Below are 26,455 nucleotides of genomic sequence, written 5' to 3'. Positions count from 1 at the left end.
GCTAGGGCTGGTCTACATGTGGAAATTTTCAGTGCTAGCTTTCCAGATGACTAGTTTGGCCTCAGTGTTTTGCACCATGAGTAATTCAGTTTAGTCCATTTTGGAGGTGAATTGAAAGAAATCACATAAAGGCAGCAGTAGCAGAGAATAATTCACTTAGAATGTGAGGCAAAGGAAGTGCATGAGTGAACAACTGGTTTCTTTTAAAAATCCACCCTCAAACTGATTTTATAATAGCTTCCCTGTGTAGAGAAGCCTTTAGTTCCCTTGCAGTGCTGGGAGCCCACATCAAGACTTGCACACTAAGCAAGCATTGCTATGGAGGCAGAATTACATAGAACTTCAAGCAAGCTGTGAACCTTGCAAGGTGCTCCACTCATCTCCAATTTGAGGAAAAAGTAACAGGGTTATTTCTTTCTTCATTTTTGTTTCAAATGCTTTAATCTGCCCCAAGATCCACCGCCACTTACATTTCACAGCATGCCAGGAGGAAGATCCTTGGGCCTTTCTCTCCCTTTTTTTTTTTTTCCATGCATCTCTTCACAGCCTCCTTGTGTTGGTTTGGCTGGGAAAAGGTGTGAGTGTGTGTAGTGATGGAATGCCACCCTAAATCATAGAGAAGCCCTTACCTCTGGGCTGGAGTAATGCGAGGGCTTGCTGCCGTCACTCTCGCTGGAGCTGCTTTCGCTCTCTGAGTCAGACTCTGAGCTGGTCTCGGATTCACTGGAGCTGCTGCTGCTCGACCCCTTGCTGGAGAGTCCTGGGGCTCGGGCATTGGACTGCGGCACCACCAGGCTGCCAGCCCAAAACACAGCCCATCGGTGTGGGGTGGGGACAGGGGAGGGAAGAGAAGAAAATAGGAACATAAACATAAAACCCCCACATATAAGAACCGTGCTGTTTTAGGGAGCATACTCTTTGAATGCCTGTGAGCTTGTCTCTGCTGCTAATAAATAGTGAAGCGACTTCAACATTACATTGCTATAACTGGGGGGAAAATATGGGGTTACTCTCATATCCATTTAAATCCATAGCCTTTGCCATCTTTCTCATCTGAGGGAGAGTCAAGTTTCACTTCACCTTGTCTCTTTTCCCATTCCACAGATATTTTGGGATATATTAAAAATACTAAGTGCTAAAAAGTAGTATAGAAAGCAGTTTTATGCTGTCTAATAAACACTCAGCCCAGAGGTGAAAGCAGGAGACCAAAAAGGTGAACAATTAAGAAAGAGTTGAATCCCACATTGCCAGTCATAAGTAGTAATAGCAATAACCATAAAAATAACAATAATGATACATCTTCACTGGAGCTTAAAACCCCCATCTTCCATTTTGCACACTTCTTTACCTACCCATAAATGATGTGGTTACCTGTATATACAATCCTGATATTGACAATTCAAGATCTAAGACTCAGCCTGCAAAAACTTGAAGAGCTCAGGCTTGTGTTTTTGCATGTCAGCAGTGCAGTGCTGTCAGCAGAGCTACTTGCCTTCTTTAAAGTTATGTTTGCATGCAAGTATTTGTATTATCAGGCCTGACAGCAGAAGAAATGTGTATTTTCCTGAAATAGTTGACCATACATATTAAAAATATCACAGTCATAAAGACTTGAGTGTGAAATATCATATTAAGTCATCCAGCTTATTCCCTAGGCAATGCAATATTGTTCCCTGTAGCAGGGTGCATTTTCTAGTGAGTTGTCCAATTTGATTTTAAATGACTTGAATGCAGCTTTTACTTTTACCCCTGGGAAACTTCTCTGCAAACTAACCCAAATTCCACTGTCAGAAATTTCTTCCTACATTCAACCAGAAGTTGCCCTTTTAGAATTTATAGTTGTTACTTATTATTTCATCGTATTACTAATAGTTACTATGATAAATTGTCCTCCTCCCTTTTTGCTCTCACATTTTTGCAGATTGTTTTCCTGTCTTTCTTCAGTCATCTTTCACACAAGGCCTTACACATTTACTTCTTCTGATCTTTCTTCATAAGTCATTATCTCCAGGGATATGGGATCATTTTTATGGCTCTTTTCTGAACTCATTCCGATTTGTCTATATCTCTCTGATAACAGGGTGCCCAAAAGAGAGTGCAGCATTATAGATGGCTTCTCACTACAGCCCTGCAGTGAAGGGCTATTACCTTCCTGCTCCTTGATGCGCTGCTTCTGTAAACATATATCCGAGTTGTGAGGGAATGTATAGTCCATTAACATCCCTACCTCTCTTTCAACACTGCTTTCTTCAGAATTCCTCTACTGATAGCTACATGATTATTTGCTACAGAGATTAGCTCGCTTTTTTTCTTCATACCAGATCTCATTTTCCTTTTTTACCTTGCAAGCTTCTAGCTCCTTTTGATTTATTTCACTGCCCTCAGAGGTGTCTGCAGCAACTTCTAATTTAGTATCAAATGCAAACTTAATTAAATGGTTATTCACTTCCTTTTCCAGATCATTAATGAGACTGTTAAATAAACCCCATGTGAAACACACTGGTACCCAGATAACCATCTCTTCCCAATTCCATTCACCAGTGTTTATCATTACCCTTGTTTATGCTCCATCAGTCCAATATTGTGGCTAATGCAATGTGATCTTGGAGATGCATTTTGTGAGAAATAATATCTAATAATTAATTACAGTTCTGCTATGTTTCACCTAATGAATTTTCTTTACGTGGTAATGTGTTTTTCATGATGGAAAACTTGTACCTGACACCTTGCACAAGCCACATATGACAGGCAATTCCTGAGGCTTTGAAAAGGGGCCGGGCCATCAGAGAGGTGGTTTCAACTTCACAATTCCCCATGGCTGCACACTTTCTGGCCCTCTCCCTGCCTCCCCTAACGTATGCCAGCCTTTCCCCTCTGGACCACTTGTCTTGCACAAGCCAGTACTCCCACCATATTGCCTTGCAGCATCCCTGCTGCCTTTTGCTGGGAAGTGGCACAGCTGCCCGTGGCTTTCTTGCTCCAGAGAGTTTGTGGTGGCCTGGGGAATCCTGACACTGTTGGAGAGCTTTCTGCACCCTTCAAAGCACTATGGGGCCAGGCAGTGGAAAAAAATCTCAGCTGTGATCTCACCTTACTAATTAAAAGCAAGTAAAATAAACAGGAGAGGGAGGAGCTGACATCCATTTATATTTTTGATCTTTATTTCCATCCTTGTAACTACTACTGGACAGTAGAGAGAGACGTGGCAGTAAAAGCTCGTGCTTCGTCAGGATGGCTTGGTGCAACCAGCATGGTCACAGAAGTGTCTGCCAACTCCTGGGTGGCAAGAGGACTGTCTTCATGCACAGGCATTAAATGTACCAGTTACAAGGAGTGCCTTTAAAAACTTGTTTTTTTGTCTAGCCATATAGGTGTGTTAAAGACAAGATTTTCAGGCAGCCATTTGTATAACTTCATTAAGGCACAAAGGTGACAGAAACAGCTAGTAAGCTTGTAAAAAATTTTCCTTATTGGAGAAGGAAAATGGATATTTTGTAAACAGTTTCAGGACAATGCAGCATTCCTGACTTGTACAGGTTGCCCAGTGAACTCTAGATTTAAGTTGCTCACTTATATTAACAGATTGTGGTTAATCCCTTGCTAATAAAATTGTGAGAGCTATATACAAGCCATTATGAGTAGGTTTTGTGGTTTTGATTTTTTTTTTCCTTAAGAAAATGTGGAAATAATATGAAAAGTTAACTGCCTTTTCAGACAGCATAGCTTAGGGAATGCCTTCAACAGTGTCTGACTCTGATGGATTTCCAGTCCTCTCCACAACAGCATTGTGACTGAAGAGTTCTTGAGCATCACAAAACATCTGCGCATTTATATCCTGCCCTTAATGACTCTGGTTTTAATTTTTAAACCATCATTTTTATTTGTCATTGACTGAAATATTCAGAAATTGCTATATAGGGGATGAGGGGGGAAAAACCCATTGTAATATTTCTTTGCTGTTGTGACAGGAAATGTTTTTCTAGGCTGCTGAATAGAAATTGTTACTACAGCCCTAGATATAAAATATAACTGTTGGACTTTCACAAACATCTGGAAATCTGTCTTTGCTGTTCTAATGGTAGCCAATATACTACAAAAATTAAACATTACAATATTTTCCCATTTATGTTGATACTAGTGAAGTCTCCTGTCCCTCTTCTACTTTTTCAAATTTGAAACTTAGCATATTCTTATAAGGATCCTCATTGTCTTATTAGTGATCAGGGTAATAACAGTTACATCTGTCTTCATGCATTCTTATTAAAAAACAACCTTTTTAAAAAATTGGTAACTTTTATTTTGGACTGCTCTTTCTGAAGGATGTAAGCAAGATCATGCAATTAGACTGATCTATATTTTAATGACTGTGGCACATAACATTTGAGTGTATTTTGCTACTGGTTTATGCCCCAGAGTTAATTATCACATCATAGATTTTCTATTTTTATTTTAAGAAATTAAACAAAATTTTTCTTTAAAGCGCTTAATCAGAACTTGCACTCTCTGACTTAAGAGAGAGAGTAAATACCTTGTATATTTGCCAGAAGTTCAGCAATAAGACATTTAAAAACCAAGCTTTTAACGCTGTCTGAAGTTTCTGATCAGATCTCTCCCATTACCCTGGCTACAGGGGACCTGGGCACCTAATTTCCATGCAGGTCTCCAACAACCTGTTTTCCTTCACTGTCCAGTGTGCATCTGACCCTTTTTAAAAGAACTGCTAGATTCATTGTAGCCTCAGTTTTTCTGATATATGCAGGTTCAGAAATACAGTGTTTTGGGGAGATTAATAATTCTTCCCCACTCAAACTAACTTGTGATCCAAGTTGAGAGGTAGAGCCATCAATCCCTGGACAAGGCCTAGAGGTTATTTGTGTGGGACCAGTTGCTAGCCCCATCAGGCTGCATGGCCATGGCCAGCCTTTGAATGGCACCAAGGTGGTTTGAACAGTTATGCAGGAAGGTTCTAGAGCTGGTTATTCAGTCAGTGGAGACAGATTCCCAAATGAGATTACTTTGGTGGCTCTCAGGAGACCTCTTCAGGTTAATCACACTGGATCTGAGTCCTGCTCTATGCTTCATATTAAGCTGCTGCTTACAGCTGCACTACTTCCCATGATAATAAATAATGGCATTCAGCACTGGCCACAAGAATTTCCCAGGCTAAGCATATGCTGCATTGCAGGAATTCAGGCTCAGAGACATGCAGCATGGATAAAAATACAAGTAAAACTGATGCAGTTCTTTACCAAACTGCAGTGACAATATAAAGAGAAAAATCCCTCTGATGCTGAAGAATTTGTGATCCCAGTTCTTCACTGCATTACAGTATGAAGGCACTTTATACCTACACACATACCACAGGCATGAATGATTATCAAGAAGAGCAATGCAAGGGAGAATCAGGCCTCGGAGAAATGACTCAGCTAAAGGAACATATCAGTGAGCCTCTCAAATACTTCTCCAGCCACAACAAAGGCTACACAAAAGCTCATAGAATCATAGAATCATTAAGGTTGGAAAAGACCTCCAAGATCATCAAGTCCAACCCTTGACCAAATACCACCAGGCCCACTAAACCATATTACAAAACGCTATGTCTACTCATTTTTTGAACACTTTAGGTATGGTGACTCTACCACTTCCCTTTACCACTCTTTCAGTGAAGAATTTTTCCTAATATCCAGCCTGAACATCTCTTGGCCCAACTTGAGGCCATTTCCTCTTGTCCTTCCTTGGTTGCATGGAAGACAAGGCTGACACCCACCTCACCACAACCTCCTTTAAAGTAGTTGTAGAGAGCAATGAGGTCTACCCTGAGCCTTCTTTCCTTCAGTGTAAACAAGCCCAGTTTCCTCAGCTGGTCCTCATGGGACTTATGTCCCAGAACTTTCACTAGCGTTGTTGCCCTTTGCTGGACACTCTCCAGCACCTCAATGTCCTTCTTGTAGTGAGGTGCCCAAAACTAAATACAGTGCTTGAGGTGTGGCCTCACCAGTGCTGAGCAGGGGGAAAATGCATCATATTTTAGAGTCGAGTTGGTCTGTGTAATTTCACTTTGCAAGAATTGCATCCAAAGCTTTCTTACCAAAAAGGTCACTAACATTATCAGACATTATCTGCTGTATTGTTTTTTTTTTTTTTGTGTGTGTGTGTCTGGAGATAGGACACTATTTATCCAGTGTCTGCACAGCTGTGATCATCTAAACTATTTTTCTTCTAAATCTCATTCTGCTGTGCAACTGCTAAATGGCTGTGACTTCCCAGAAGAGAGAGAAACACAATAACTAATGAGAAGAGCTTATTTGAATAAACAGGTCACATTGTTAGGGATCATATTGTCAGCATTGAGAGGTAAGTGTGGAAAAGGTGATCCAAATTCATATATCACAAACATTCAAGAAAATCCTATGAAAGGATGTATGAATACTTAGAGTATTTGGAATACCCAGAAAATAGGTCTATCACTGTCTAGAAATTAAGGCGAATTGTGGGAAAACAATACTTTGAAGCAGGCACCAGTCCCCTAGCTGGTATAAACTGTCATAGCTCCATTGACTTCAATTAGGCTACAGTGATTTAAATCCAACAGTAAATCTGACCAAGACTCTGAAACAGTATTTCAAATTCAGTGATGAAAACATATTCCATGGTTTAAAGGAGCCCTGTTGGCAGAGTCTCTATTTTGATTCCAGATTAAAGTATCTGAAACACTACTTCCTTCTTCTCTCAGAGCCAACCTACCACATATCAAAGGTCTTTTATGGAAAACTCTTTATCCCTTTATTGCAAGAAGCAAACTCCATATGGTTCTTCCTCAAAGCACAGACTGAGAACATTGTGCCAAGATCTGTATAAATTTCTCTGCTGCCTGGCACTGAAGATATTGCACATCTCATGCACACAGTAGGGAATTCCTGTCTCAATAATTGTGAATGGATCACAGAAGCCATGAAAATGCCCACTTCTTGCTGCTGTCCCTGTGCATTTTTCAAATTCTCTTCCAGCAAAGACCTCTGAAGCATGGGAATTATAAGGACTTGAAGATCAGGCCATCCCAATATTGTAACAGAACATATGGAGATATCTTTTGAGGCAACTGTAGAATGCCAAGAAATAGCACCACAAGGACAGCCTACTGAATGGAGGTGGACCTCATCCATTTGTTTAAGGACAAAATCATGCTGAGAAAGGGGAAATGATACCATAAACTCTAGAACATGCACAGACAACAAAGAGCCAGATACCACCATGGCTTAAAATACCAGTACAAAGACTGGTTGTGTACTTAACATTCAAAGATGCGTAAAATCACAAAGTCATAGAAAGGCTTGGGTTAGAAGGCACCTTAAAGATCATCTAGTTCCAACTTCCCTGATCTTTAGGGTCTGTTCTAATCCAAGCTTTTCCATGCCTCTACACTTCTGTGATAAAAAGGCTCTGCTCTAATTTTAGGTCTGTCCCATTGTATCTGAATGACCAAATCAAATGACCCTTCACTGGCTCCAGCCACCATCCCAGACATGAGTGTGACCAAACTTCCTACCATCAGTGTGTTAGAAGCTGTCCTTCATTATTCTTTAAAAAGCACTTGGATATTCTTTTTTTGAAATCAGTATGAAAGTGACACAAATTTATGGGTTTGTGCCTTTGCTAGCTATAAGCATTAAACAAATTAAATGTTTGAATTCTTTCCAGTTACCTATTGCAAAAACCTATTGTTCACTAACAGGAAAAGACAGTGAGCCCTGCCATGGCCTGCTGTTTCAGCCTGAATGCAAAAAAATGAGGCTCAACACTTTCCTTTCTCCAGGTAAACGATTTCCCAGGAGTCTGTTAATATCTTTAGGAAACAGAGAATTGTTTTCATACCTCATTCCTGTAATGGATGAGGTATGAAATGGGAGTCATGATGAGTGAGAGTCCTGAAGGTTGTTTGGCTTGTCACAATATATAATGCTTCTGTGAAAGCACTGCATTACCTTAGCTGCACCACCTTTGCACAGCTTAGCTAATAAAGCACAGCTGCCAAGAATAGAATTCATAGGCCCTACCTATATTTTAACACTTTCCCAGGGAGCTTCTTAAATAGTTTGTGCTGACAAGACTACAAGTATCATCTGATAACACAAACTGAAGGCAAACCAGATCTATCTGAAGAGAGTCAGGTGTGCACTGTGAAATTGCAGCTTGTTAGAACAGTCACTAAAGAAAAATTGATAGTGTTGGGGAAGATGAAACAGGAAAGCCTTATAAATATGATTGCCTGGCAAAAGATTTTGAGAATATGGAAACTATAAGTGAGATTGAAATGAAGGCAAGCTTTGAGATACCAAGCCTTACTGAACAACTGGAAAACAATAGTATGGCCAGCTGAAGGTGATCCCCTTTTGATTAAACAATACCCTCTGCTTGCAGACAGGTCCAAGGGTCAGAGAAGACCCTACTAGCTTGACAGAAGGGGTCCAAAGAGTAGCTTTTACGGTTTAAAATGTAACACAGTATGGTAATGTAATGATTCTTATAGGTTTCTAACTTGTACTAGATTGGTTAGTGAAAATTAGAATATTCAGCATAGAAGATGATTTATTGTATTGTAACAGGAACTTCCACCCTCTCGCTCTTTCTGGTCTCTCTTTCGAGCCTGCTCTGAGCTGTGGCTGGCAGCTCCAAACAGGGCCCCTGCACCCACGCCCTTTGCAATAAACCGCAAGTTCCAAGACGTGGCTTCAGCGATCTCTCGTCTCAGTCTGTCCCGACCGTCCTGCCCACCGTCACTCCTACAGATAGGAAAGGCTGTTTAAAAGAACAAGCTGCGAAGCTGAGGTACACAGATATACAAAAACCCTGAAGAAAATCCATTCTGGCAAGGGGTGTCTACTTAAGGTCGAGTTGATACTGGAGGCAGTCAAATCACAGCTCCCATTGTGAAGGAATATGGTAGAGAAGAGAAAGCCACTAGAAAAAAACCACCTTCAGTAAAAAAAACCTCCTAAAATAAAATGCTATGTAACCATTAATGGTGACACCTCTGTATAAACTGGTCTATCAAGAGGACCGTGTGCTGGGGTATCCGAGATGAAAGGATCCAGTAGACCTGGAGCAGCATTAACGTGGGGGTGAAGTGATTAGTCAGCAAGCTGACAGCTGTGCTGGGAGCTTGGTGCCAGATTCCAGCGTCTGCTTTCCACTGCTGCCAAGTGTATGCTTGTCGCTCCAGATAAATGGAGCATCAGCAGTGTTTTATTTGACCTGCTCACAAGAAAAATAAAGCAACTCTGACTTCCTTGGTGTGTTTGTCATTGACCTTGCATCAGCTGAGTATGAGTGGAAAGAACCCCTGGTCCGGGCAAGTTAACTCTTTAATAGAAGAGGACTAATAGGTTCTTTTTACCTTGGTAGATTAATTAGTCTCTTAATGTCTCAAAGTACAGTGACTTGAAGAAATGACTGGCATAGTCTATATGTCCTATATTGTCCTTGGAACATGGCCTTGGACCAATGGCCTGGAGAATGATGAACAGCTTTGAGAATAGTCCATGAACAGCAGCACCCTTCTGCCTCCACTGTGAAATCAGGAAGCAATCTCTATAGAGATTTTTTTGAGGGGGAGGGAGGGTGGGGCAGAAATAAATTGGAACTGGATAAAGCACTGCTTCTGATTTCCCCGAGACCAAGGGCAAGGCTTTTGTGTGTTTTTCTTCCTATGCACCCCACAACTTTAATTTTTTTTTTTTTTTTTTACTGTTTTGGCCATGTTTCTCAAATAGAAAGGAACTTTCTATTTGAGATCCCTCTGTTGTCTGGTCAAGGACAGTTTGTGCCCTCTAGAGATTCCTACTTCTCTTGATGGACTTAGAAAGAATCTAAGATCCTAAGGATTGCTTAAACTGTGTGCTTGGTATGCCCAGCACCTTGTGCATTGTAACCTGTATGGGAAGCCAGGGAGGTTTGGTTCAGATTCCTCTTCATAATCTTTTCAGGGTTCAGTCACCTCTCTCCACTTGTCCTAAAGTGGGGTTGGTATCCAATAAGAAGACCTATATCCACTTCCAGCTGAGTACTCCATTGTTTCATTAGACCACTATCAAAAGCCCTGTCAGATTCAATTATATCAGTGTCAGGAACAATTATATCTGTCTCAGGAACAGATCCTCCACTAACATTTTAAAGGTGATTCCAGCAGTCAGGTTGGCTTCAACTCACCAAGAGACATGTTAGAAAGCACTGGAACCAGTCATCAGTGAAGATAAGAAACATCTTCACTGGAAATGTTAATGGCACTTTCACTGCAATGGTAATTGCAGAAACTAGGCAAAGGAGCAATGCAATATATTCTGTAGAGTGGCTTTAAACCACTATTTTCAATATGTCTCATCAGGATATTTTGTTACGGTTTCACTGGATATTAGACTGGGTGTTGCTCTTTCTGCTCATTTATTTCCTAAAATGTGAAGTGTAAATGTGCTTCTATCCAAGAGAACAGCCATTTTTGCTTGTGAGTGACAGCTTCATCAAGCCTCAGATGAAAACCACAGTAGTGCAGACTAGAAAATCCTCATCTGCACTGGCCTGCCATCACCTTATTTCAGAATTACTGTCAATGCTGTGGCTGGCCATCAAAACAAGCAGCCTTTCATAGTCTTCAGACACAGTCACACCTCACCTCAACACAGAAATCGTTTGCCTCAGTCAGCAGAGCCCTGGGTAGGGTTTTGCCTTGCAAGACCTCTCACTAAGCTCTGAGAGTCCAAATACAGATGAACTTGTGCAGATAAAATTACTAACTACCATAATGGCTGTCCAAATGGGTGCAATAAATTTCAGCATGAGACAAACTCTCTCAGGTTTCACTGACTCTTAATGTTGCTGCTGCCAGCTTTAGTGTTACTCTTTGACTCAAGCCATATTCTGTTGTCTCCCAAAGGTCTTTTTGGCCCGTCAGCTCTAATCAATATGCTGCCTTGAGAAGAAGCTTGTTTTAAGTAGGTTTGCTCACCATAAAGAACCATAAAAAGAACATTTGACTTCTAGTCCTTGTCAGCATATATCACTCCCTATGCAGAACAGCATTTAGATGGTCTGTTATTTGAATCCAAGTGCTCTCTTTTATATGTTTCAAGAAATGACAAATGCCTGAAAAAATGCATAGTTGTTCTACAGAAGATATTAGGCAGGTTCAGGAATGGCAAGCAGAACAGCTAATAAAGCCCAGGGTTGTAGCAGAGAGGATGTTAAAAGCTAATTAGTTTGAGATTATTTGAAGACTTGTAAAAGGTTCTTCTGTTCTCCTTTCTGTTGTAGGCACAGCCTATTTTCCATCATCATCCAAAATTACTTTGATATGTTTTTAGAAAGAGTTGCCCAGGATACGCTGTTTACCTATTATTGACATGTTAGATGGAATAAAGACTGTTTAAAATGAACTTTTAGCTGTTGAGTATTTGCTTGTGATGCAGCCTTAGGTTTTCAGGGGTCTGAGCCACTGGCAAAAAAACTTCTCCCATTCTGACCAGGCTCAGATTCTTGACCCCTTATTCTGGTTTAGTAATAGTATACTTTACAGCTTGTATAAGAGTACCCAGAAGTGCTTCTGAAGAGCAGGGACAGTCTGTCTAGTGGGGGTGTCAGGATCTGACCCACTGTAACCCAGCAAACACAGTGTGCAGATAATTGATGAAGGATTTTGAAGCAAAGAGCAGTGTCTACAAATAACCTTTGCTGTGCCTTCCTCAGGTATAATGTGATCTGTGAAAAACTATGAAGAAGTATGATATGCACAAATATATAAATGTTACAAAGAGTTATATAAATTGCCCTTTACAATTCAAAGGAAAAATTGAATGTGAATTGCATCTTTTTGTTAGGTGTTATCCATGGAAAGTAAACTTGAGGTTTATTCATGCACACACAGATGATGAGGGGAGGCAGAAATAAATTTCAAAGTAAATATAATTTTATTTGCTTTATTAATCTACAATGTGGTACCAATGTGTCTGGACTCAGTGGTTCCCCAGTTGCAACCTCCTGCAGGATGTTATCAATCCTTTATTTCTGTGAAATGTGCTACCAACTACTACGAAAAACACTAGATCTGTATGACATTTTAATTAAAAAAAAAAATTGGTCTTATACCATGCTGTGTCCTGATGTAGTTAAACATATATCTTCCAATATACCTTTCAATCCGTATCTCACATGTTTTGCTGTTCATTAACCACCATGCATCTTTTTTGGTTTCCTGTGAATTTACAATATCACTAAAGCATGTGGAGATGCCCTTGCCCATTCTTCAATGCATGTTTTGCACTCCCTGCCTTTCCCAGTGGGGCAGAAAGGAAATGCACACATGACAGTGGGGAGAGGGCACAGGGACAGGGAGGAATATTGCTAGGTGGTGCTGCTTCCCCCTCCCAATGGCACAACAAGCTGTTGCTGTCTTTTTCCTCCCTCTGCCCCCAGGCCAATAGTCCCTTTCTGGCAGCAGTCTTACTGCAGTGCCTCAAACATGCCTCTGCCTGCCTGAACTCCTGCCTGGTCTAGATGTGCTGTGTCAAGTGGAGAGCCTCTTCAGAGCAGGAATGTGTGTTCAGCAGTGTGACCCAGCATGGAGACTGTAAAAGGTGTAGGAGTCAACATGTGTTACTGCTGGGAGTTCAGTGCCCAGCTGTGAGGATATACATTCAGTGCTTCTTTAAAAGGGTATCACATCACCTGCCTGCAGCTGGGAAACAGCTGGGGGAAGTTGGAGAGTCTGCACAAGAGCTTTGCTAAGATGAGACACAGATTTCCAGGAGAGTATGATTTTCCATAGACAATGTAGCATGAAAGTATCTCTTGGGGATTTTTTTTTTTACCACCCCAACATGACCCTAAGTGCAGCTAGGCAAGCTTCAGCTTGGGGAGAAAGATCAAGCACTGGGTCTTTGCCATTATCTTAGGCACTAGGGGAGAAAGCTAGATGACTTTGTTGATAACTACTAGCTTGAAGACCCCAGCAGGCCTTCAGACAGTTTTATTAATCATAAAAGTCATTAAAAATGTCCAATTCCTCAGGGGCAAAGTAAAAACAAAACCTTGGAAGAATGAATCAGAGCAGGCATCTCCCATTCCTAAGAGCACTCCATTCAACATTCTCTGCAGGAAACTGAAACAGAATATTTAGGACTGATACTCCCAAGCAATATAATCTAATGCTTTCTCAGGGAAGGGGCAAGCTTCCTTATGGATTTAGATTGCAACAAAGAAGAATATTGAATGACGTTGTGTACAGCTGGGAGGCAATGAACTCTTAGGCAGTTGACTCAGAGGTTTGCATGTCACATCCAGAATCAGCAAGACAGTGTTCCCTTTTGCCTTTGAACTTAGCCTTTCCTCTTTTACTTTTTTGATTTCCCCTGGCCTCTCCCTGGATCCAGATCTGGGCTCTGCAGTACAGAAGAGACATGGAGACCAGCAAAGTGCCATGAAGATGATTCAGGGATTAGAACTTCCTTCACATGAGGAGACTGAGATGACTGGGAGGGATAAATATCTGACAGGAGGAAGTAAAGAAGACAGAGCTAGGCTCTTCTCAGTGGTGCCCAGTGACAGGACAAGAAGCAAAGAACAAAAATCAAAACACAGGGAGTTCCTTTTAAATATAACTTTTTTTTTCTTTTTTTCTGTGAAGATGGTCAAACTCTTGAAAGGTTACACAAAGACGCTGTGGAGTCTCCATCATGGCAGATATTTAAGACCCAATTTTGGCTCTGAGCAACTGTTTTAGGTGATGCTGCTCTGAGTGGGGGTGGGACTGGATGATCCCCAGAGGTGCTTTCCAGCCTCAGTCACTCTGTGACCCTGTTGGGACTAGCTCAAGTGCCACAAACTATGATGCTAACTAATGTGATAATGTGATAACTACGTGGGCACTGAACGGTTCCTGAGCTCCATCTGGCCATGAGTGTCCCCTGTTTTGTGTTTAAAGCTCACTCAGATGATGAGTAAGTCACTGCCCCAACTTGACTGAAATGCAGACTTGGCCACAGGCACCAAACCTACAGCTGAAACATGTGAGCTGCCTATCACTTGTTCTCAGCTTCACCCCCTACTCCATCCTTTTGCAGGCTACTCCATACTTGTCAGTAAAATGGACTCAGGGTGTGTTTATGAGGTTGATTTGCTGCATTCAGTGCATTTTACAGTGAGTGAAACATGTAACAGCAGCAGCCACAGGCTGGAAAACTTCCTTCTTCAAACATTTCTGGATCTGTTTCTGAATGTGACCAGCAGTGTCTGAGGCAGCCCATCAGATTAAGCTTTATTTATTGAGCTGTACTTTACAGACCTCTCCTCTATAAAACTGTGCTTTTAGGAGACTGCTTTACATTTTTTTGGGAGTATCTCTCCAGTGCAGTTGTCTAGCATCATTGCCCAGAGTAGCTGCTGACAATGCCAATGCACTGACAGCTACAAAATCCCTTATTTCTGAAATCAGGAGTAGAAAAGATCATCATGAAATAATGAACTAATGTGGCCATTCTACCTATGCTGCTCATAAATTACATTTTGAACCTGGCAATTGCAGGGTAATTAGGAGGAGAGTAGCTTTCCTGCAGGAACATATATTTCCTATTCTGCTTGCCTGACACACTCCAGTTTAATTTTTCCTTTGTTCACTCAGCTCAGAGAATGGCAATTACCAGAGGTGATAGCCCAGTGGCAATTTTTTGAATAATGAAGAGACTTAGCACAGAAATGAGGAAAAAAAAAAAGGACAGGTATCCCTAGTAATTAAAATAATTTTGAATTAAAGGGACTATTTCAATAATTGCTTTTGTCCTGTACTTGTTACCACATAACCTGTCGTTATGAATTACTATTACAGTGAAATAACACCACAGTGGAGAATGAGCTTAAAAAGACAGGTTTCCTTAGCATGTTACTTCAGCAGTGAGAGGTAAATAATATTTGGGTAGACATTTTGAAATGGTAGGTGATACCACAGCTCTGATCACTAACAGCCTTGCAATTTTTAAGCCTTCCTTCCCCTTTTGGCCATGACAGAGAGGCACAGGAAACAGGGCAGGAATTCCCATCTCGAGTAGCCAGAAGAAGGTTTCACATTATTAAAACAGATTATTTCCTTCATCTAAAAGCCTTGAGGAGCATAAATTACAAACAACATCAAAGCAAGTGAAAAGTTTTAGAGCAGACTGTCAAGTGGCTGCTGTGGTTTCCTTGGTAGGTTTCCATTTTTAAGGAGTCTCAGCAATTTGCTTTCTTTCTCAAAACAATTCCATATGTCTATGGATTATTTACGGTTGTTTTGATTTTTGTTGTCAAGGGTTTTAAAGAAACAATATCACAATTATTTAACATGGGGAACTAAAGTTAGACAGACAGTGCCTGCAGTAAGAAATTACCAGGATGATCTCATGGACTAAAACTCTGCAGACTTCTCTGTACTCTCCAGGGTTAGATGAGATACAAAGAAAAGCAGTATAGACAACTGGAAAATAACTTTAAGTCTGATGCTGTATAAATACAGCAACTAATTATTTATGTTGCCACCACTGATTTTACAGGATGGCAGGATTTTACCAGTGTTGTACAGGAGTAAGTTCTGCTAGATACATTGGGCCAGACCTAAAGCAGAACTGAGAAAACTCTGTTTATTGGAATTCATCTGATGAAAAGCAAAAAGGCCAGCTGTGGTCTTTAGATTAAAAGTCATCAGGGCAAGCTGTGAACTGATTCATATTAGCTTCCTAAATTAGGGTAAAGAAGTGATTATTATTAGAAAGGCATGGAGACACTATGTGATGATGAGGTTATTAGCTTGTCCTGAGGAGGTGGCACCTGCTGAGTCTAGGTTTTAAGTGCTTTCCCTGCAGGAAAAGGTCAGCATTACTCGCTGGAACACGCACCATGCAGGAGGCCGGTGTGTCACACCTCAGCCTGTTGTTCCTGGCTGCAAGGCCATGGGTATATTCAGCAGTGATCTACAGCCAGACACCAGGCTGTATTGACCACATCCAGGAAACCAGGCTCCATCTGTGCTGTGAAGTAAGCAGGAAAAAGGATGGATCTGTGAGAAGCATTGCCACCTTTTGGGACTATCGAGCAGGAGAGTTCAATTTTAAAGTCTGTCATTATCCTGGCCAAAGCTTCTGCCATGTTGTGCTGGCAGCCAGCAACCATGTGAAATAAAGATCCTTAGGAAGAAAGGATGAGGCTGAACACTTTCTTTTAAGGGAAGAATCCCACTTTATTTCACATAGATGCATAGTCATTTGGCCAAAAAAGCAAAAAAAGTGAAAAGGCATATATTAATTGCTTGCCAGCCTAGCAGCAAATGCCAGATTCTTAGATCCATCATTTTCTGCTGGTGAGTTATTCCAGAAGTTATTCATAGTCCTTACCTAGTAATTATGCAAGAAGTATTTTCATAAATGTTACATCAATAATTTAAAAGCTGCAAGAGCATGTGATTTTCAGAGTGACCTCTGGCTTGAGTTTGATAGCCAGGAGAGAATAAGAGCAGAAGAATAATCATACATGATAACTATGATAACGTGAGAAGGAAATTCTAAACTCTGCATCACTGATGAATTTACTCTGATGGGTGCACTTCTCTGGACTGAACCATAACAGCACCAGTCCTCCATGCACCACTGGCAAGGGCTGAAGAATACCACACTTGATTGCCTTACTCAGTGCTTGTGTTGACTTGAGCATTTGTGAGGAGGTTGGTTGAAACGTGAACTGTTTTCTCTTCAGCTTTTCCTGACGCAAAACTAACTGAATGTAGTTCCAAATCATGTCAAGCTTATAATGTAAAGCTGTTTAACTTCTTCATTGAGTGTTTGAAAACTCAGAGCTCTGATTCATTGGTACAGATCTTGATTGTGACCTTGATTTGATGACTGTGCTGTCCACCGTTAATCAGTGTGTTGTGGTTCTGCTAACATGGTGATGTGTTTTACATTTGTTTGCTTATTTTTAGTATACAGGGCTGGCTTATTCATTTCAATAGTAACATGAGTCATGTCAACTGAAGATGTATGTAATTTAAATAACATAATTCCCATGCATATGGACCTACAACCAAATAAATAACTCTAACCCCGACAAGACCATAACAACATTAAAGCAAAGATATTAAAATATGTCTAAGTAAGAAATTAAACACAGAAAATCTCAGGGTTGCACTATTGCCTTTAACAAGCTTTTCATCAGCTGCAAGACAAATCTAGTGCAGTTACTTCCTAACCAATCAAACCCTTGTCATGTCTTAGCTTTGGACACATGTTGGTAATTTTAGAATCATCATGGCCATGTGAATTGAGTGTCACTTCTGAAAAAAAAAGAAGCACAACTTTTGGGGGTAATGATTCTTTTCAGTACAAGTGCAGAAAGTGTATTTGAACACCCCAAATATTCTCAGAAGCTAAGCCTTGACTCAATCAAACTGCAGCCTATGACAACCTGTAAACAGTATCAGAAAATCTGTTCTTTCAGGTATGGTAGGGCCTTAATAAAAAGTAGGGAAGAATCTCTTAACAGAGGTTCATCTTTTCTCTTTCCAGATTTTACCTTCCTTCCATGATATCTGTTTTTATACTGGCCAGACCACCTGCGTTGCACCTCTTTTTCATCCTTGCAGCTGTTGATTAATGAGAGGAGTGACTGGCAGGTCCATATAGTTACAGAATTTGCAGTTAGCAGTTCTTCCAGCTAACCTCCCAGTTCAGCAGATGAACACTGGTGCATGATATCCCTGTGCAGCTTGACTCCAAAGCAGACAAGGAGTGCATTGTGACACTGGAGTATGTCTTCTCCATTTGGGACAGTGGGAATTAATTTGCAATACATTCCCTTGTTTAATCAAGACAGTGTTTTCATAGTTTGTTGTAATATATTTAAAAGGCTGGTGTGGTAAATGACTGACATACAAACAATTCAAACCAGCTCCACTGTTTTTTTTTACTACTGCTCCACAGTGATACCAGATTTTGGTCACAAAACCAATAATAATTTGGGTAGGGCAACTCTGTCATAATTCCCAGTCTAGCCAATCTGTGAGACCTTACAAAGGCAGAGGACAGCAACATACAGTAGACAATGACAGAAATACATTACATTTCCTAGAAAATAATGTGGTATTGGCTCAGATTAGTTAACGACATCAAATGCTCCAGCATTCATCTGCTTCAATGGTGCCCTTTGCACACATAAAGAATATGCATGGGGATAAATCAAGGCTCCAGGAGGGGGCAGATGTACTTGCAACACAAGGGAAAAACTCCTGGATAATCAGGTGTCAACCTGCTGCTTTCCATCAACATTAAATATTTTACAATAATTTAGGAAATATATATATATACATTTATATAATACTCATAAAACATCAGCAATCTGAAGTTAAAATTTGGCTGCACTTGACAAGCACATAATATGCTAATACAGAAAATGGTGTAAAAAGAGAAGTTGAAACAGGGGTACATCTGAACCAGTACATCTCTATCAATTAGAGAGTGATAATCTCAGAGGATTGTTTAGGTTTTGCTGTCTTCTCAGACTGTTCTCTGGGTTTGCACAAATGACGTTGCAGTTGTTGCTTTCCTCTTCAGCTTTAACAGAGAGAGGTGCTGTGCTGTGGGTCCCTCTAGCAGAAGAAGTAGGAAAGCTGAGGGTAATCTGACAGCTGGAGATGCCCAAAATTAGGTTCTTCTCAGAGCTCCACTTTTCAACACCATCATTTCAAAAATGTAGGCTATAGCTTTCATGTCGGAATACCAGAACTCTTGTTTTTCTATACACTGGCACTCTTCCCACAAGTCCCGTGGGAGATATTTGCACTAGGGGTGTTTGCACCAAAAAGTTTCAAACTGGAAAAATGAGTGTGCTTCTTATTAGGTTCAGCAGACTGGGAATCAGCCAGGCTTTTATAAAATTGCTCATTTTCTGAGTCTTAGCTCTTTCACAACATTTTTTTTTTTAATTGAGCGCAGGACAAGTTCTATCTTATTAAGTGAAAACAAAAGAGTGAGAAGTTGGAAATTGCCAGGAAGCCTGGGAAAGACCGATATTCAGCTGAGATTTCATTCCATGTTTTCCTGTTGACCTCACAGGCTCTCAACACAAGAGCTCTGAGTACATTAAAGAAAGGCCACAGTCTCATTTGGTCCTGTGAACATTGGCAATATGTTATGGGGACAATATACAAGTTTGAAAAGGAAAAACCGCAGCAATGTCCCCATGCCCTGGAGGTTTTGTCTGGTGCAATGCTGTTTAACCAGAGCACTGTGAGGTTTTAAATGGCCATATGAGATTTATAGTAGGTCATGACCAGATCTCTTTTCAGGGCAAAGTTTGAAAAGTCCATTTGTCTCAAAATTTTAAAAAAGAGTCTGGTAACTCTCCAAGGTTTTTCCTCTTCCTTTAGGCAACTATTTTTGTCTGGCCAGAGTTCCTAAACCCTTCCCAAGAGCCTTTTTAATGTGGGAATTATTGTCCTAGTGTTTGTTATCAAAGAAATAATACTGAAGAGACAGATATTTACAAACTCACTCTAACTCCACATGGTCAGTATCAAGCTTATTAAGTTTTCGAAAAAGGGACGTCATGACCTTAAAGAAGTGGCTTCAGGAAATCAGTATTTGAGGGCATTGTTAGCAGGCAAGAGCGATGGTTCCTGCGGGGAGTTGAATGCGAAGGCTCAAGGTGCGGAGCGAGCCCCCGTGCCCAGCTGATGGCGCGGCGGCCCCACCGCGGGCGGGAGCCGAGGCCAGCCCCGCCTGGGCGGGTGCCAGCGCCGGCCCCGCCGCTGCCCCGCCGGGCTGGGCCCCACCGTGTCTCAGCCAAAGGAGGGCCTGAAAACAAGGCAAAACAGGGCTGGTCCTCTCTACAGCTGTTTCACCACTGTCCCCCTCCAATGATGGGGTCCACATCAAGCTTTCAGCAGTGGGTGATGCTTGGGTACCCTGCACTGGGCGTCACTGAGGACACTGCAGAGCAGAGGGGCTTGGCTCTTGCTGCGCGGCCCTGGGCCTGGGGCAGCTGGAGCACACTGGTAGGAGATGGGGGCTCCAGGGGAGGCTCCAGGCACCCCAGTGGGGTCAGGGTGGTTTTGAGGAATGGGGAAAGGGCAGCCTGAGCAAGAAACACAGCAATGATGCCCACGATGGGCACACAGAGAAGCTCTGGGATAAGGTCTCCTCGGAAAACTTAGCCAAAATCATGGAGCTCTGAGTCCACATAGGGGAAGGTTCAAGTGACAGAGGCCACTTGTCTGGTTTTCCTCTTCTCCCTCTAAAGGTAACGTAGGAAGGAACAAAAAGGAAGATGGGAATGGCAAGCAACATCTCTTCGGACTGCTGGGAACCAGGGTCTAGCTGTCCCCTAACCAGCACCTTCCCTGCCAACAGGCATCATTTTCCTGGGCATGAAACAATACAAACCTCCCAGGGTATGCATGACACCAGGGCCACAGCAGATCCTCAAAAAAGCATATCAAGTGTCTTAAAGGATCATTGCAAAGCAATAAATTTACTTGGTGTCTATGACTTTTTGAGGGGTGATTTTTATCTGTTAAATCAGAATCATGGTATTCTTTATCCCCACTCCCCTGTTTTTTGTGGGTTTTTTTTTGTTTGTTTTGTTGTTGTTGTTTCTAATTTTATTTGACAAACTGTTCATTTAGAGCAGCTATGTTTGATTGTGCCAGTAAGCAATAGGTGAGAGCTATTTGTGAATTATTTGGCTTCTAAATTTTCACAGAGAAGGGCCTATTCTTTTCTGGCTGAATGTGTGGGTGAAAGGCAGTGTCTCAGCCTGAAAAAGAGTTCTGCACCCAAGTCAAGAATGAAAAACCCTTTAAAATCTTACTAACAATCTAACACAGAAGATACACTGCTATGCAAAGTAAATTTCGTAGGATATAAAATACCTACCTTTAAAATAAAAAACTTTCTTTTTGACTAAAATGAAGGAAGATTGCAGACCATATTAAAGATAAAATGTATCATGTTTAAATCATATGTCGTAGAAAAATACCTAATTTAATTTTAGTAATTTCTATTTATTTCTGCCTTTTAAAATGATAAAATTTTCAGGTTATAAAAATGTAATCTCTGAACTTAGACTTTTTACACCCAGTTTCAATCCAGGCCTAATTTTTCTTCTCAGATAAAAACACATTAGAGCAAACAGTCATAATATGATCTGGCCCCTCTTTGACTGCAAAAAGAGCAGCCTACTATAAATACAGTCCTTGAGAGAAGGAAGGCCTTCCATTTGGAGAAGGAATTTGAAATTTCATGCCATTCCAGTTTGGAACAAAGCCCTCCAACTTTGAATTTACCCATGAAACAGAACCTCAAAAGAAAGCAATAATAATGAAAAATAAAGCAGAAAGTGTTTGGTCTGATAATTTATAAAAAAAATGTCACCAGACAGACTCCCTGGAAATGTTGAGTGAGCAAAAAAAAAAAAAAAAAAAAACCAACCTTGTAACTTTAGAAAATGAGCCATTTGAGATTTTTGGATCTCAGTTTACATCAAAAAAGCTTCAATGGTTCCAGAGCCTGAATACTTTCCCTGCTCATCAGGTTGCCAGTGAGGGTGTTGGGGGAGCTAATAGTGCCCTGCTGGACTGACGCTGTACCTTCCCACCAGCATATGTGAAATAGCTGTACTAAAAAGCTGTTCCACCATAAAAGCTTTGTTTAATTTCACAAATGCTCCAGTTTTTCTTTGGGAGAAAACCCAGGTTGTTCAAAGATCACACATTTCCTTTCACTGAAATGCAAGAAACCTGGAAGAGTATGAGCCATTCCTCAGTGGTAGATTAAATCCAATACTTTTCCAAGAGAGAGGAAAGGATAAAAATTTTCCTGCAACTTACATCAAAATTGAGGTAGTCATGAAAAAATGGAGGAGACATCTGGATGGGACTGCATGAGGGAGCAAAGTATCTCAGATCATAACAATGTGACTTCTTGCAGGAGTGTTTCAGGCCTGATCAGCCACAACTAATCCCCATGGAGAAATCACAGGGTACCTCATTCTTTGTACTAACTCATCCTAATTTTTTTTTTTTTTTTTTGCCTTCAAAGAAACTGGAAACAGTTCTGTATCTGTGTAGTACCCTCTTCACCCCTCAGAAAACAAAGAGCCAGTCAAAGCACAGACTTGGTGTTGCACAGTGTTGTCCCCACTGGGCTCTCATGAAGACACTGTTCTGAGGAATCCCTTGCCCATCCTGAGCACATGCATATCTTTTTCATGGGGCTGGCCTCCTGCAGAACCTGACTGTTCTCTCCTGAGCGAGTCAGTCTCCCCTTTCCTTTCTGCCTTCATTGTTGCCAGGGTCAGAACAAAAGCAAGAGCAAGGAGAAAATGGTCTTGAATCTAAAATTAAAAACTACAGAGGACAGAAAGCAGATAGCCTTACTAGTTGTAAAGGCAAACCCAGAAATTTAACTAAGATTTCTGAACCATCTTTGCAGGAAGGCAGAAAAAACCGACTGGAGCAAGCATATCATCATCCATGGAGCTGGTGCCAGAAAACCCTGTTGTGCCTGGCTGATTACTGAACGATTAAAGCTTGAAGGGGGGATCTCCTTCCATCTGCTGCATGGACTGCTGCCTCACTCAAAGGGAACTGAGATTTCTCCTTTGCATTGCTGCACCTGCTCTGGAGACTCCCTGAGCTACAGCTAGGATGTGATTCACAAGCACTCAGGAGTCAAAAGTCCCAAACTCGTGTCATGTAACTGGACCAGGCTGAGGTGTTGCTGCTTGCTATAAATTTTCACCTTTTCTTAAAAAGAAGTGGTAATGAAAGTTGTGATTTGTGTGAACAGAGCGGCTACTGGTTTCCTGCTTTTGGTGCTGTGTAAACCTGAGCTCTCTTTCATCAGACTGCCAGGAAATAGATACAAATGTATTTATAACATTCACTTTTTGCAGCCTAGCACTAAAAATATCACAACATGTTACTCCTGGTATAAGGCTCTCTGTTCTCTTATTCCACTGCTGAAATAAGACAGGCATAATGTTATCAGCTAACTGTCCTCGTACCTGTTTAAAAAAAGCAAGTTTTAGCTAGCAGAATTGCTATCAGGGTTATAATCCCTTTTGTTTTACAACATGTTCATTGCCTACGGGGACTTTTATTGCCCAGACGTTCAAATCTCACTGAAATATCATAAGTAGTACCAATAATAAGGAAAACAGAATTTATTTACAAACTTGCTGCCTATTGCTGTGCACTCATGATATATCTAAGTGGTGTTCAGAGCATCAATTCCACAAAACATTAGGTCAGTGCTCCTTTGATCCACATTTATGAAGATGGACAGATGGGTTAGACAAGATTATGCCTCTAAGGGTCATAAAAATGTAGAAGTTTCCCAACTGAAAACTGATTTTTCAAAGAAAATTATGTGCACAATTTAACTGGATGGTCATATATGCCTTCCAGGTTTTATATTGTTAATGTTCGTTTCCTCCTGGATTGTTGCTGTTATCCTACTCACACTTTTTATTTTTTGCCTCAGATACACACATTAAAAAAACATTCTCACACTTCTTGTCCTATTTGATTTATTCCAAAGAAATTAAATTACATTTTTATAAGCCTGTGTTGCCACAAATGATAGCTGAAGATTTGCTGAAAAAATTAATTCCTGATCTGTTGCCGTGAAGCGTCCTCGCTAGCACTGTACTGACTCCGTCTTTCAAAACCAGATGGAAGCAGTCCAACAGTATGATTAACTTCTTAGTCCCCGCAATTTCCTATTGCTCTACTTGCCCTAGATTTCAGGATTGACCTCCTGCTTCACTGCAAAATGCACAGTTGCTCAGTTTGATAAATCACATGGATACTTTTTTTATCACAGTTATCTACTATTTACTACATACCCAGTGAGGTTAATCATATGCTGAGGCACTTCATATGCTGCACACATATACACTCTTCTTCCCAACAGCACTTTGCATATTCTTCATGCTGACAGCCAGCAATGGGACCTGTTTTCTCCTTACTAATATATGAAAGACCACAGACATACACCTTGCCTTTTTACCTTCCACATTCATGCTGTAATTATCCTCACACTGTTTCTTAAAAGACAAAGAAGTCAAAGAAAATATGTGAGAAATTACTAGTCAGACCTTTTTTCTAGCAGATAGATATTTTTCAAAATGCAGATGTTTCTGGGAGCTACAACTGACTTCCCCCAGATATCTTTTGGGAGCAAATGCATGAGGTTGCCCATAGGGAGGTGGGAAATGTTTGGCTGTCACGGTAGCAAAACACTATCACTTCCTCGAAGAGAAAAATACATCTTAACTTTTCCTTTTCTGTCTTTAAACATCAAATGAATTCCAGTATTTAGTAGGGCTCCAAGTTGCCACAGTTCCCTGGGACAGCTTTGCTCCACCTTCTCACACAACAATACATCCACACCATATCTTTGGTGCTATGGCAGAACAATTCTAAATGAACACCAGCAATAGTCAAGGTATGAGAAAACATCCAGCAGCAAAAAGGTGAGTGCTACAGGTCTTGCTCACAAATTAAGTAGAGGGAGTCCCAGTTTTAAAGAGATACCTATTCCTTTTCACTTCAAGCTGTCTACACAGGCTCTTCTTCTAAAGCCCCTTTTCACTAATTCACAACATTCTCCAGTACTGGAAAAACTATCCTATATACAATATGTATCATTACTCTTCCACCTTCACGTTCTGTAACTAGCAGGACTGAGAAACTCCAGACCATTCCAAGGAGCAGCTGCCCGTTGCTACTCTATATTAGGGCAGGGGCCAGGGCGGGTGCAAGTGTGAGACACCAGCATTTCCAAACAGCCAAGCTTTCGTGCAAGACATAAATGATAAATCCATATATTCCCTCTCAGAAGTATTTTCTTTTTCCTCTCAAAGATAATCCAGAAAGTTTAAGCAATGTGCTAATGCTGAGAACTGCATGTCTGCCTCTGTGGCAGTGAGCGCTGTGCACATATGCTTTTCTCTGGCCAACCTTTTTGACTCCTGTGGAGCTTGTGATCTCAGTTCCGTCACTCTCTGCCGGGTCCCAGATCAGCTGTCCCAAGCCAAGGCTTCCCCTGGCTGTCACTGATTGCACAATGCTGCCACATGAAGCTTTTCTAGCCAGCCAGCTAGCTGAGTCACTCACTGATAAGCTGACCATGTCGCTTCTCATGTGGAGAGCTCTCATGGTGTGAAAGGCGATGTTATCGAAAACGTCAGTCCAACACAAACATTAAGTATGTGAGCGACATGAAGCACATGAGTGTTTTTGCTAGCTGTCACTGGACTCTTTACTTTGGGGTATCGCAAGTTTAACTGCTTCACATAATCACAGCTCAAGAAGATACTTGAGAACAAGAAAACTTTGTCTCTTTCACAAAAAGTTTTAAGGCTGCTTGAACAGCTGCCTTGCCTGCCTTAAGTGATCTATTAAAAAAATCTAAATTGCCTCTTATTTATATAAAAAAAATCTAATTTTTAAATTAAAATTTAATATTTTACAGGCAATGCCTCCCCAGGCCTCCCAACACAAATAGTGCATCTTGATGTGGCTTTGTCTGAAGAAGAGGTGTGCTACACATCCCACTGGACTAATCATCAATTCTGTGCCTGCTTACAATATCAGGGCAAGGGACTAGGTCGTCCAAGGTCAACCTTTTTGATTTTTCTTGCGCCTGAGTGCTAAATGCATGCATGCAGCCATGAGAGGCAGTGCAGCAGCCTCTCTGCTTCCAAATGCCTCTCCCCACAGATGTAAGGCTCCACTGCTTCTCAGTGGCCCAAACTCTTCACTTCTCCAGTGGGGAAGAGGGAAAATTCATTTGCCCTTCAGGATCCTGCATGCTACTGGTCAGTCCCATTAGGGTCCACCAGCTCATGTCTGGTACAGCCTGCATTTTGGTGTCCTAACCGTGATCAGACGTGGACAGACGAGGCATGGCTACATGGAAGTACAAAGCACCTTCTGCCCAGACTGAAGGTCAGGACAGGCTGTGTAGCTCACCAGCCATCACAAACGGGGTTTGTCTCTGCTGCCAAATGGATGCTAGTGCTGAGATGCCTGCTCTGTCAACAGCAAGAGGTGGTAGATCTAAAAGGTTTATCGTAGCCTGTGCTTCCCAGCTCAGGTCTGGACGACATGTTTGTATCACCGAGGTGCTGAGAGCAAGCTATTGAGCTGGACTCTTTACATGGCTTATCAGCTGGGAATGGCAGACCTGCCAGCACAGCCATATGGCTGCTGAGATGACTGGGTTCAGCTCTGCCTGTACCTTACACGCCTGCACTGAGGTTTGTATAGGCAGAGCTGGTGGGTTTTGCCTGCCTCTTCCAGTACAAGTACACAGAAAGGAGAGCAGATCATGGCTGTGAAATCAGCATGTCTCCCAAGTACCACCCAAGCACTCAGCAAAGG

The 26,455-nt window shown here is 41.4% G+C and overlaps 1 protein-coding gene across 1 annotated transcript in view; it reads right to left on the bottom strand.

Annotated features, from left to right (window-relative positions):
* The window catches only part of AFF3 (ALF transcription elongation factor 3), a 315,284-nt gene that overhangs the window by 41,402 nt on the left and 247,427 nt on the right, over positions 1-26,455 (bottom strand). Inside the window, exon 11 of the mRNA XM_053934722.1 lies at positions 630-795. Coding sequence (XP_053790697.1) covers positions 630-795 — 166 coding nt within the window. The remainder of the gene's footprint in view (positions 1-629; positions 796-26,455) is intronic.

Source organism: Vidua chalybeata, chromosome 2 (assembly GCF_026979565.1).
Source record: "Vidua chalybeata isolate OUT-0048 chromosome 2, bVidCha1 merged haplotype, whole genome shotgun sequence".
Classification (NCBI taxonomy): domain Eukaryota; kingdom Metazoa; phylum Chordata; class Aves; order Passeriformes; family Viduidae; genus Vidua; species Vidua chalybeata.
Note: the sequence above shows the minus strand (reverse complement) of the source record. Positions and strands in the feature narration are given on the sequence as shown.